The sequence below is a fragment of the Xenopus laevis genome, chromosome 2L (assembly GCF_017654675.1).
Source record: "Xenopus laevis strain J_2021 chromosome 2L, Xenopus_laevis_v10.1, whole genome shotgun sequence".
In the NCBI taxonomy this organism is placed as follows: domain Eukaryota; kingdom Metazoa; phylum Chordata; class Amphibia; order Anura; family Pipidae; genus Xenopus; species Xenopus laevis.
This window is the reverse complement of record NC_054373.1, coordinates 30,678,812-30,692,970: the sequence shown is the minus strand read 5'-3', so window position 1 is coordinate 30,692,970 and position 14,159 is coordinate 30,678,812. Positions and strand designations below refer to the sequence as shown.

The window sequence follows — 14,159 nt, the reverse complement described above, 5'->3', positions numbered from 1 at the left end:
GCAGTTTTGACCATAAAAAAACTTGAAAATTCAAAATCGCCTGAAATAGTTATGGACAAATCGTACATTTAATCGATCGTTTCGAGATCGTCTCACGATAACAAAGATCTTTACATCTTTGTTATCTTTAAATCTATGGCCAGCTTTGAGGTATGAAGCTCCAAATTATAGGAAGATCCATTATCCAGAAAACTAGGGATGCACCGAATCCAGGATTCGGTTCGGGATTCGGCCAGGATTCTGGCTTTTTCAGCAGGATTCGGATTCAGCCGAATCCTTCTGCCCGGCCGAACCAAATCCGAATCCTAATTTGCATATGCAAATTAGGGACGAGGAGGGAAATCGTATGATGTTTTGTCACAAAAAAGGAAGTAAAAAAGTTTTTCCCCCTAATTTTGCATTTGCATATGCAAATTAGGATTCAGATTCAGTTCGGTATTCGGCCAAATCTTTTGCAAAGGATTCGGGGTTTGGCAGAATCCAAAATAGTGGATTCGGTGCATCCCTACAAAAAAAAAACCAGGATCTGAATTTTCATATGCACTTTAAGGTAAGGAAAAATTAAGAAGAGACCCGATTTGAGATTTCTTTGTTTCTTTGTTTTAAGGTTCGAATTTGGTTTAGCCAGGCACAGGGATTTTTCCCAAATCCTGCTGTAAAGGGTTCGGGCTAGGCTGCATCCCAAAACAAATATGGGATTCGGTGCATCCCTAATTCTAAGGAATATATTTCGTGCCATAAGACTGCTGTAGTGTAATACTTCTACAGCACCCCTTTACCGTGAGCCATAACACACAAATTATATCAGATTGTGTTTTGTTTAGGGATGCACCGAATCCAGGATTCGGTTCGGGATTCGGCCAGGATTCTGCCTTTTTCAGCAGGATTCGGCCGAATCCTTCTGCCCAGCAGAACCGAATCTGAATCCTTATTTGCATATGCAAATTAGGGGCAGGAGGGAAATTGCATGACTTTTTGTCAGAAAACAAGGAAGTAAAAAATGTTTTCCCCTTAGCACCCCTAATTTGCATATGCAAATTAGGGTTCGGATTCGGTTCGGTATTCGGCCGAATCTTTCACGAAGGATTCGGGGGTTCGGCCGAATCCAAAAAAGTGGATTCGGTGCATCCCTAGTTTTGTTGCTTAGAAGTAATGTCAACATTTTTTATTAAGTAAATTTATCTGCTACAAATATTGTTTTTGAAGCCTGCATACAGTATTTATGGTAGTGTATCTAGCAATAGCAATTACATTGCAGTGCACACTAAAACTTTTATAAATACCCTTCTTTAAGTTTAACTATATGCAAAGTTTATTTTGGAGGACTTAGCATTGGACAAATCTGCTATACACTTGGAGCCTTCACTCACATTCCAAGAAATATAAAGGCAACGCCAAGCACTTTAACATTTGCACCCCTCTTTTTACAGAGTGCCCTTAAGCCTTTTGTACTTTGAAGATATGATGTTTATGACCAATGACATGGTTATTCTTTGTTGCTTATACAGGGCCCACCACCCCTGGGGCTGTTTAAGCCTGCATTCTCCCTTCCCTAAGCAGCCTGTTAAATAGGAACCAAACTTATAGAGCAGAGTCATAAATATGTAGCTCTTGTACATTGGACATTTACAGATTCTGCTTTAAATTAATTCCTTATGGTTAGAAGCCTGCCATCTCCATAAAGATAATAAAGGCTTTGGTCTTGTAACCTCTTGAGATACAGTATGAGGCATCATAAATGTCAGCTTTGTATATCCGTTTATGTGACACGGGTTGCATGTGCACTGCAGCCATGAGTAGCTGCCCTCTCCCCTTTGCCTTAAGGCAGTCTTTGGCTTTGGTTACTATTTATTTAAGCAACTTTTCTATAAGCAGCATGTGTAAACATTTAGCATTATATGGAACAGTACAAAAATGTTGCCCTTTTGTAGTTGTGAATGGGAAATCTGCAACAGATATGGTTTGTTATCCACATTCAACATTTAAGATGCAGGCTGGCAGAATGGTGCAATGCCCAGGAGGAACAGCCTCTAGTACAGGTATGGGACCTGTTACCCAGAATGCTCATGACCTGCTTTCTGGATAACGGATCTTTCCTTAATTTGGATCTTTGTACCTTAAGTCTACTAAAAAAACATTTAAACAATATATTTTCCTGCCAATAAGGATTAATGCTATCTTAGTTGGTATCGAGTACTGTTTTGTTATTACAGAGAAAAAAGGAAAATCATTTTTAAAAATCCGAATTATTTGATTAAAATGGAGTCTATGGGAGACCACTTGCCCATAATTATGAGCTTTCCGGATAACTGGTTTTGGATAATGGATCTGATACCGGCAGTTTCTCTAAGATATATTGGTATATTTTTGATATTTGATACTGCTGTATTGGTTAATAGTTCTCTTAATTTAAATCTGTAAAACCGGTGTGTGTGGTTTTGGTTTATTATGGTTTTTATTATTTCTTTCCCTTTTATTATTATATGCAATGTTATCTGTTTATATGTATATGTACTTATTTGTTCAATTCCTTATTTGTCATGCAGCAATGTATATTCTTCATCTATGTATATGTACTTAATATGTGAATTACAATCTGTTGTGTTTATGAAAAACCGATAAAAATGTTGATAAGGAAAAAAAAAGATATATTGGTTTCAGTGGGTATTCTGTAGCGGTTGCTAGGGTATATGGCCAGAGGAAAATTCTATAATGCAATAAAGATCATTGTCTGTCCATTGTGTCTATTCTTTACTAGATTTCTACTGCACACTGGAAGTGGATTCATTTGGCTATTTTGTCAGCAAAGCCAAAACCAGGGTATTCCGGGATACTTCTGAGCCTGAGTGGAATGAGGTAAGAGAATTCTTGTGCTTCAATTAAGTAAATACTGAATAACTATAATGACCTATATCGGCGCTATAAAGTGATGCCAAGATACGATTGACTTAATAGCAGTGGTTATGGGATGCACAAAATGTTCTCTCCCGAAAATGCCTGTTGAAGCTGAAATTGTTTGTATGTGCCATAACAACAGTGGTTTTCTCTGAATTTTCTCCATTTATCTTGGGAAAATCCCGATGCTCTGTAAGGCTTTTTATATATCTTTTATTAGACTCAATACCACAAGTCTAAAGACGATACATAGCAATGTAATGGCCAGTGAACTAGCTGTTGTCCAGAAATGCTCAAGGGGAAATAGGCTGCGTGATGTAATGTTTTCCAGTTTAAATGATCGACTAATCTCCAGCATTGGAGATTAGAATAGTAGCAGAAGCTGTGCTAAAAGATGGCTGCCTGCAGCACTCTCGTTCATTTGGGAGACTGGGATATACATACACATAGAAGTCCAAATTACACTAATCATGATTTAGGAGACTGGGATATACACATGGAAGTCCAAATGACAGTGACGGAACTAGGTGGGGGCGGGCCGTGCAGCGGGCACCCCTTGTCCGTACGGCACTGCAGCCGACTCCAGCCAGCGTGACTGCTGGGGGGCCCTGCGGGGGTGCGGGCCCTGGCCCAATTGCACCCCCTGCTCCCCCGGTAGTTACGCCACTGCCAAATGACAATAATCATGATTTGGGAGACTGGGATATACACATGGAAGTCCAAATGACACTAATCATGATTTGGGAGACTGGGATATACACATGGAAGTCCAAATGACAATAATCATGATTTGGGAGACTGGGTTATACACATGGAAGTCCAAATGACAATAATCATGATTTGGGAGACTGGGATATACACATGGAAGTCCAAATGACACTAATCATGATTTGGGAGACTGGGATATACACATGGAAGTCCAAATGACACTAATCATGATTTGGGAGACTGGGATATACTCATGGAAGTCCAAATGACAATAATCATGATTTGGGAGACTGGGTTATACACATGGAAGTCCAAATGACTCTAATCATGATTTGGGAGACTGGGATATACACATGGAAGTCCAAATGACTATAATCATGATTTGGGAGACTGGGATATACTCATGGAAGTCCAAATGACTCTAATCATGATTTGGGAGACAAGGATATACACATGGAAGTCCAAATGACAATAATCATGATTTGGGAGACTGGGATATACACATGGAAGTCCAAATGACTCTAATCATGATTTGGGAGACTGGGATATACTCATGGAAGACCAAATGACTCTAATCATGATTTGGGAGACTGGGATATACTCATGGAAGACCAAATGACTCTAATCATGATTTGGGAGACTAGGATATACACATGGAAGTCCAAATGACACTTATCATGATTTGGGAGACTGGGATATACACATGGAAGTCCAAATGACAATAATCATGATTTGGGAGACTAGGATATACACATGGAAGTCCAAATGACACTAGTCATGGACAGGTTTTAAATCTGCTATGGCACAATGTTTGCTCTTTTTTTCTAATTGTAGGTGACAGTCGCTTGTAAAGCACAATTTCTTTTGAAAACAATAAGATACATATAGGATATCAGTCCTTATGTTATATTTTAATCTGCCCAAAAATATTTTTGTGAAATTAGTCAGGCCTGATTTTACAGCTTCTAGTCTTGCACATACTCCCCAGAATGGCAAGGATTGAGAATTACTGCTGTTTATATTAATTGTTTTGGCTTTAAATCTTTCACTCCCATATACGCTTTATGTATGACGAGGGGGGGTGCCCCTGAAACACCTTAATAAACATACAGGGGTCTCCCCACTTGTATTGTGTCCTGTGTGCTGGTAATTTTTGCCTTGAAGGATTGAGAAATGTCATTAACCTCAATATTTTCTGTTATGCTTCTGTCCTCAGGAGTTTGAAATTGAACTGGAAGGATCCCAGTGCCTAAGAATTCTCTGCTATGAGACATGCTATGATAAAAGCAAACTGAACAAGGACAACAATGAAATTGTAGACAAAATCATGGGCAAAGGACAGATCCAGGTAACGATGAAGCAATGTTCACATTTTATTTCGTTACTTCTGCATTTTATATGAAAGTAAGACCGACAACAACACATCTGATCTCAATTCAAGGCCAGAGGCTAGGTATCGAATGCATATAAAGCAAATATTTACTGAAGAAGCTGACTCCAGGAACCTCGAAGTACACAAGGCGGCTCGTTATACAGCGGAACAGTTATTGCTAGAAGAATTATGCTTTTGGCACATAAGGCCTCTATCACTATGACTTATCCCGTAGAAAGTTGCAGGGAGAGAACACTAGATATTGTTTTGTACAGGTATGGGACCTTTTATGCAGAATGCTCTGTACCTCAGCTTTTCCAGATAAGGGGTCTTTCTGTTATTTGGAGCTCAGTGCCTTTTCTATTAAAGAAAATAATTAAAATATTAATTATGCCAAATAGGATTGTTTTTCCTAAAATAATAATTAATTATATCTTAGTTGGGGTCAAGTACAAGGTACTGTTTTATTACTTAATGTGAAAAAGACAATAATTTTACTTTTGAATTATTTGATTAAAATGGAGGCTTTCCTTTAATTCTAAACTTTCTGGATAACGGATTCCCTGTATCGTTTGCCTTTAAAGTCAGCGTTAAGTCACGTCATATGGCACATGGGCGAGAGAGTACGGTCTAAAAGCACGCCCTTCTGTAGTATCAAGCCTTAATAGTACAGGTATGGGCCCTGTTATGCAGAATGCTCGGGACCTGGGGTTTTCCAGATAAAGGATCTTTCTTTAATACTTTGCCTACTAGAAAATCTTGTAAACATTCAATAAACCCAATAGGCTAGTTTTGCTTCCAACAAGGATTAATTATATCTTAGTTTGGATCAAGAACAAGCTACTGTTTTATTATTACAAAAAAAAAAAAATGGATTATTTGGATATAATGGAGTTTATGGGAGATGACCTTTCCATAATTTGGAGCTCTCTGGATAATGGGTTTCCAGATAAGAGATCCCATACCTGTATCTATCCATGACCTATTGTAGGTGCTAACAAAATATATGAATTTGCAGTGGCTGGTTCTCTTTTTTTAAAAAAGGAGAAGATATAATTCTCAGATACAATATATAAACCATCTGGTAGGATATTCTGAAAGTCATTGTTAGTATGCAACATTTAAATCTCATATTTGAGAGTGCAGTTTCCATATTGTTTATCTAGATCTCAAAATCATGGTGTGCTCGTTATATTGTAGAATCTTTGGCAAAGATAAATTCTTGTAATCCCCAGTGTGCTTGCTCCTCTCTCCCAAAGAGTTCCTCTAACTACAGCTAAGGGCTTGCTTTGGCCTGAGTATCGGAGTATTCGGGTAATGGAGCCAGAGATACAAAACATGCCAATACTATTCCTCACTAGCTAATCTCTCTGCATGTAGGTCACTCCTTGCTCTTGTTCAGTATCAGTGTGTAAAGGCACAGTGCCCTAAAAATCTGTCTGAAATCTTGGCATTATTAAGGAGCAGTTGCTGCCTTATGAATTATATGTGAGACGAGAGTGACGGATAACAGGATCCTTACATATATATTGGTCATTTCCTTTGCTGAGTAATGAGGTGTGATTTGTGCCTCCATAATAAATGTGTCAGTGGCAGGGGCTCCTGGTCGCAGGCAGAATGAATTTCCTTAAATAAGAGCTGTCAGCGGAGAGAAGTAATAGCAATGTTTAACCATTTTAGCACCAGCAGGTCCATAAAAAAAGACATATTTTGTTAATGGTTGATATGTGCACCGTTCGTGAAAGTCTGTGTGTGTGTGTGTGTGTATATATATATATATATATATATATATATATATATATGTGTGTGTATATATATATACACACACACACACACACACACACACACACACACACACACACACACACACACACACACACACACACACACACACACACACACACACACACACACACACACACACACACACACACACACACACACACACACACACACACACACACACACACACACACACACACACACACACACACACACACACACACACACACACACACACAGATTTGGTGTAAAGACCCGCACTCCAATTCTCTGTTTCAATAATTGATTTTATTTAGTATATAAATCTTGAAAAAGGCCCAAATGTGGGCCAAAATGTCGGATTTATGTACTAAATAAAAATCAATTATTGAAACAGAATTGCAGTGCAGGTCTTTACACCAAATCTGTATATGAAACGTTTCACCCTCCGCAAACATTGATGTAAGTCCAGTTTATAGAGTGTGGTTGCTTACTACAGAGTGTGTGTATATATATATATATATATATATATATATATATATATATATATATATATATACTCAAGTGATGATGTAATATGTGAAATGAGCAGTAATAGCCTGGATTCTAATGTCTTCTCTCTTGTGTAGTTTTTACTTCCCCTCTGCACTGGGGTCTTCAGGGATAAAGCAGGAATGTACTGCAGTTAATTCCTTCCTTCCCCTAAACGCAGATATATTGTTCGTCACTGGTACCCCCTTGCAAGGCCTCCTTCATATCCTTTATAATTGCACCTCTCTGGCTTGACCCCAGTTCAGGGGGAGGAGATGAGGAGGAAAGAACTCGCTCCCTGCACCATTAATAAAAAAAAACAAAAAAAGAGGTTGATATTTTATTCCATCTCTTCCTCAGCATGATGCTGACAGTATATGGTGTTTGACATTAAAAATAGTTTCTGGCACATTTTCCAAAGCCCTTGAGATTTCTCCTCTGTTTTTCTCGATTTATTTTTAATCTGGTACAGTAAGGCATTTAAAAGTATGTCATATTAAAGTAGGATAAAATACATGGGACCTCAGCTCAGACTTTTTTACCTTTCCATAAAAACTGAGCGTTCGGTATAGAATGTGTACATGTTTTTCTGGGTTGATCATCTCTTCTGTATATTTTATGACTGCCTTCTATACAGCTGGCTACTTAGGGTCCCTATCCAATCCCTGACTGCAGAGTTTCAGCCCCTGCCTGAAAGCAAGGAGGTCATAAAGGAGTGCAAACTATGCTGAAGCACTGGCCTGATTAGCCACCCCATGTATGATGTTTATGCCACTGGGTTGTAGGCAGGGATCAGGCTCATCCTTTGTGTTGGTGAATGACATGCACATTCTTATGGAGTGTTAGCTCTTGTCAATTTAAGAGCCGAATTTCCGGGTTCTCCAGTTTGCAATTTCAGCAGCTGTTTGGTTGCTATGCTCCAATTTAACCTAGCAGCTAGGCTGTGGTTGTAAAAAAAAAACAGGAATATAACTAGAGAAGGACCTAAATGGAAAGTGAAGTAATAAAAAGTATCAATAAAACCGTAGCCTCGCAGATCAATATTTTTTTGGGCTACTGGGATTAGTTACTGGAAAGCTGGAAGGAGTCAAAAGAGGAAGGTAAATCATTTTAAAAGATAACAAGATAAAAAAAAACACGACCAATTGAAAAGTTGATAAGAATAAGCCATTCTATAACATTCTAAGGGGCAAATTTACTAAAGGGCGAAGTGGCTAATGCTAGCGAAAATCTGCCAGCGTGACTTCATTTCGTTACTTTGCTGATTTACTAACGGGCACTGGCATAAATTCGCAAATGAGGTGGACCTACTCTATCGCTACTTCGCACCCTTAACGCCAGGCGAATTTGCGCTATGGCGAAGGGACCTAACTATGCTAATTCACTAAGTTGCGGATTTTCGTGAAAGTTACCTCTTGCGCCAGACTTTACTTCGCCACCTCAGACCAGGCGAAGTGCAATAGAGTAGATAGGGCTTGCTCCAAAAAAAGTTGAAAAGTCCCAAAAAACGCTGGCGTCTTTTACTTTTTATAGGGTGATAGGCTGAAAAAGATCGAATTTTTTTTTAGGGTACCATCCTTCCCCCCTACATTTGATAACATATGGCAGCTAAACTATACTGTGGGCACATGTGTAGGGAATTAGAAAACATTTATTAAGGTTCCCTGGCCTTGTGTATTGTACATTAACTGCACCCTGTATGCAAATTTCCAATCGCTAGTGTAACTTCAAACCGATGATCATAACATTGGTAGCGCAACTTTGCAAACGATCGGTAACTTGTGCGCAACTTCGGATCTTCGTGAATTTGCGCAGCCCTAGCGAATCTACGCCTGCCGAAGTGTAAGGTAAGTAAATTTGCCCCTATAAGTTAACCTGAAGAAGAAGCACTCTTTTACATTTTTTGCACCAATATTACTACAGTAACAACCTTTATAATAGCCAAAACAGGGTGACATTACTTTGTCCTCTGTACTTATACTCACAGCTTTTGATCAGCTAAAAAAGAGACTTGAAATGTATCCTTTTGTAACTAATGGCAAAATGAAGCCTGCATTTTAGGTATTCATTTTATTATCCCAGGGCTGTGAAAACTGGGTTAAAGGCAACAATATTCCAGATAAAATGCTGTGGGCATTGCATGAGAGAGTTCACTATGCTGAGATTCTGGCTAAATCCGAAATGTTCCCAGGCCTCTCAACAGTCACTTCCCTTAAATAGTTTTTTTTTTTTGTTAAAGGCAGAGTGTACTCCACTTTATTTTTGTTATTATAACATGAATGGAGGGGAGTGAAACCTGTCTGTCACCACTCAAGATTTGATACAGTACTTGGTACTTCCCATGAGCACGTTTCCAACATCTCCTCATTTTTATAAGTGTGTATGCTGTCGAGAAATGCTGCACAAAAGTGATGAAAGCTAAAAGTGACTTTATTGTGGGGAAGGAGTATCCAGTGACTAATGTGTCTATTAGCAGCAGGCACTTATTTTATAATTGGAGACTCCAGTTATTACGGTTACAAAAGTTCAAGATTTTAACTGATATCTAATGTTTTCATCCTTGTAGCATTTACAGAAAGGGCAATTGGGGGCCCGATTGAAATAGCCACAGCTCATTCACACTTAGGGGGTTATTTATCAAAGGTCAAATTTTAGAGGATTTTTATACCTCGAATGAACTCACAACTCGAATGATTTCTTATTTAAGAAAAAACTCCATTCTGTGAGTTGAGTTGCGAACCAGAAAACTCAAACTAATCTAGTTTTGGGGGCGAAAAAACCCAGAATCACTCAAATTGATCTAGTTTTCGGCCAAACCCCATAGAAAATACTCAAACATCATGAAGGCTATGAACATGTTCAAATGGTTCAAAAAATCTCTGCCATTGACTCCTACGTGACCTCGACAGGTTTTAGACGGTGTATTTTTGGATTCAAGCTTTTTCAGGGGTTGGGGTATAATAAATCTCAAAAAAAAAAGTTTTTTTTTGTAAAAGAGCTCGAAAAATTAAATTTTTTCACGAAAAATATATTTTTTACCAAAAAAAAATAACCTCGAAAACACGAATTTTGTGGAAAACACAAATCGAACCTTAATAAATCTGCCCCTTAGTATCCCTTCAACCAGTATATCGGGGTACTTTTGGCACTTCCCAATCTATTAGATGGAAGCAATGAGCTGCAATTCCAGTTTTGTTTACAGGAATTTGCTCCATAGAGGGGCAAAGCACATTTGTAACAAATAGCGATGGGACGAATCTGACCTGTTTCAGTTCACCAAAAATTTACGAAATGACAAAAAAGTATTTGAATTTTTTAACTAGATATTACAGTGTATGGGTGTTTTTTCATGATGACATGACCACATTTTTCACTCATCCCTAGTGAGAAACACACAAGGGTGTAAATTTGACAACCCTAAAACTAATTTTCTGTCTTGGGGCTGTTGTCCCAAAATTTCAGTTAGTCACCCATATCGTTACCTGCCTCTCATTATTAGTACAGGCACTTATATCCGACTGACTGCATTTGTATAATGATATTGTATAACTATATTGGGTATCGCTGCACAAATGTGTGTTTTTCATGCATAATAAATATCAACGACGAGGGAAATCTGCTGTTTCTGTATTTTAGGACTTTCAATGACCAGCTATGTTTATGATACTACACTATGGGGCACATTTACTAAAGGGCAAAATGACTAACGCTGGCAATGATTCGCCAGCGTGACGTTACGATCGTCGATTTACTAACAGGCGCGGCCGTCACTTTGCTAGCGAAGGAGATAGGCGCTAGCGTTGCTTTGCACTCTAACGCCAGGTGAATTTTTCGCTCTTGCGAATGTACGTAACTCTGCAAATTCACTAAGATGCGGATTTTACTGAACGTTGCCTTTTTCGCCAGACTTAACTTCACCAGCTCAGACCAGACGAAGTGGAATGGAGTGCAAAGGACTTGCTCAATTTATAGTGGAAAATTTTTCTTAGTCCCAAAAAACACTGGCGTCTTTTCCTTTTTTCAGAGTGATAGGCTGCAAAAGTCCTTAAAAATGTTTTTTGGGTAACTGGGTTCCCCCCTACATTTCCTTACATATGGAACATAAACTATACAGTGGGCTCATGTGTAGGGCATTATTTAACTTTATTTTCTTTATTAAGGTTCCCTGGATGTAAAGTATTTGCTGCAACATATACGTCCATTAAACGTTATAATTTCCCGCTGTATACAAATTAGCCTGAGCGAAGACCTCTATTGAAGTTGCGCTAGGCATAATTGAACGCTAGCGCATCTTCTCTTTGATTGGCGACGTAACGCTAGTGAAAATTCGCCAGCGTTCAGCTCCCTGAACGCAACTTCGCATTTTAGTAAATTAGCGTTGTCTGAGAGAATTTTAGCGAAGTGTAGGTAAGTAAATTTCCCCCTATGTGTGTGTGGGGTGTATTGTAGACTTATTAATTGGGCTGTAGTACTCAGTGGTCATGTGACATGGCTCATTTCCATCTGTCAGCCTGCTTGCGCTTCCCATTTACATTGCACTTTTGATATCTAATTATACCCGTTTTTCTTCATCCATGCCATTATCTTCTCTTGCCAGCCCTTCAAATAAATGGAGATTGCTGCTTGCTTCATAAGAGCCATTAATGAACAGGCCAGGCTTAATGTACTGCCACTTCACTCCGCAGTCCTTCATATGACAGATTGTGCTTCAAATCTCACACTACAACCAGAGCTCAACAAAAATTTCCAAATATGTCACTTTATAGCTTCCACCATTTATTCTACCCCAAGAACTAGAGAAAGGGATTGTGTTGCCTCTTGTTCTTTTTAGCTCTGATGCTTCCTCTCGATAACATTGCAGAATAACAAAGAATGTTAATGACTGCAAGAAGCAAGGCAAGAGAGCGAACGCACAATATGGAAACAATTTGCTTGTGCCTTGCCTTTCTACGCCGCTCCATGCTTCCCCACTGTATATGGAATGATATTACTTGAAAGGAAATTGTAGGAAAACTACAAACCTATTCTGTAACTTTATTGCCTTTGCTTCTGCCGTGCTGATCTTGCCAGTTATGTAAAAGGAACAGTAACACCAGAAAAATGAGTGTAAAAATGAAATTTAATAAAAATATCATGTAGTGTTGCCCTGCACTGGTAAAACTGATTTGTTTGCTTCAGAAACACTACTATAGTTCATATAAACAAGCTGCTGTGTAGCAATGGCGGAAATTGAAAAAAAGGCTATATGGCACAGGTTAAATAGTGGATAACAGATAACACCATTGTGTTCTACAGAGCTTATCTGCTGTGTAACCTGAGCCTTTTCTCCTTTGAATGGCTGCCCCCATTGCTACACAGCAGCTTATTTATATATAGACAATAGTAGTGTTTCTGAAGCAAACACATCAGTTTTACCAGTGCAGGGCAACACTGCATTATATTTGTATTTCTTTAAAACAACTACATTTTTTGCTGTTACTGTTCCTTTAGGAGCCCTGCATTGTCTCTACCACTGACAGTACAGTGCCTAAGTGTATGTTTTACTAGGCTGGAGAAACTGTTTTTTTTGTTGTTTTTTAATTAAATCTGCTTGTTTTTTCTAGCAGTGCTCTTTCTATTAAGTAATGATGCTGAGTGAAGGGGGAAAGGCCAGTAGCATAAAAAGCCCAAGATTTCTCTTGTGTTGATCTTGTTTCATGGCATCAAATGGTATCATTTATATCAATGAGTGTAAAAGACCTTCCCTCTTAGCTGCTAGTCAGGCACATTGATTATTAAGAAAAAGGTTAATGGACCAGTAACATCAAAAAAAAAATTAAAAAAAATTTGTTATACTATACATCGAAAAAAAAAACTACCAACACAAATTAAACTTTAAAATAGCAAAGCCTTTATTAAGAAATAACTTAAAGAAACTCCACTTCCGCTCCTCTTCAGAAAAGGCGACAGGCGACCATCTATCCTGCAGCACTCGATTTCTCCACCCTGTCTATTCACTGACAGCGTGCGCAGGGGCGATCCTGCCCAATTTGCCGCCCAAGGTGCCAGACGGGTCCACGTCGCTAGTGCAGAGGACGCAATTGCCTTGTTGGATGCCTTGTTGGATTCAGGGCCCAGCAGATTCTCAATGAAGAAAGAAGACACCCTGGCAGTGGTGGTGTGCTGGGCTTCTGTGGGTTTGCTGTGTCCCCTTGCGTTGCAAGAACGGGTCGCTGTTGTGCAGGAGCATGTCTGTTTGCTCAGGGGCAGCCATAAGGTATCATGGACGGAGACAAGCAAATGACTCCTTTGTGTCCCTTTGGCCAACTATGCATCCAGAACTGCTGGTTTATTGCACAGATACAGCCTAATGGTCCCCATTGTATGTCATGAGACCAGTAAATACCTTTCAGAAGGCATCACTTTGCATATAATTGCTAGCTAAGGGCTTTTTGGCTCCTTTCAGCCCTTTTCACCCTAACCAGATTTGGCTCCCCATTTTATATAATATACGCACAGACTAAATTCTTATGTAGATAAAATGTTTATGTATTCTTTTAATACAGGGCCCGTGAGCCACCGGATGAAAACTTGGTGATTCCTGGCCCTAATGGGGCTTGCTGCCTTCCTGGGATCTGCAGGCTTGGGGATTGGTTTGGGGAAAACTAGAGGAGGTTAGGGATGGGGAGCCCTCGGTTTCTGGGTTGGTGAGTAGGGATGCACTGAATCCTGGATTCAGTTCAGGACTCGGCCAGGATTCTGCCTTTTTAAGCAGGATTGGCTTGAATTCTTGTACCTAGCCAAACAGAATGCAAATCCTAATTTGCTAATTGCAAATTAGAGTGGGAAGGGAAATCACGTCATCGTGCCCCTACTTTGCATATGCAGATTTGGTTTGTCATCCGTCCGAATC

General features: G+C 39.2%; 1 protein-coding gene across 5 annotated transcripts in view; it reads left to right on the top strand.

Annotated features, from left to right (window-relative positions):
- Positions 1-14,159, top strand: part of abr.L (ABR, RhoGEF and GTPase activating protein L homeolog) — a 262,424-nt gene that overhangs the window by 210,314 nt on the left and 37,951 nt on the right. For all 5 annotated transcript variants that reach the window (XM_018244805.2, XM_041580866.1, XM_018244806.2 and 2 more), the window contains 2 exon segments: positions 2,759-2,856; positions 4,820-4,951. In XM_018244805.2, coding sequence (XP_018100294.1) covers positions 2,759-2,856; positions 4,820-4,951 — 230 coding nt within the window.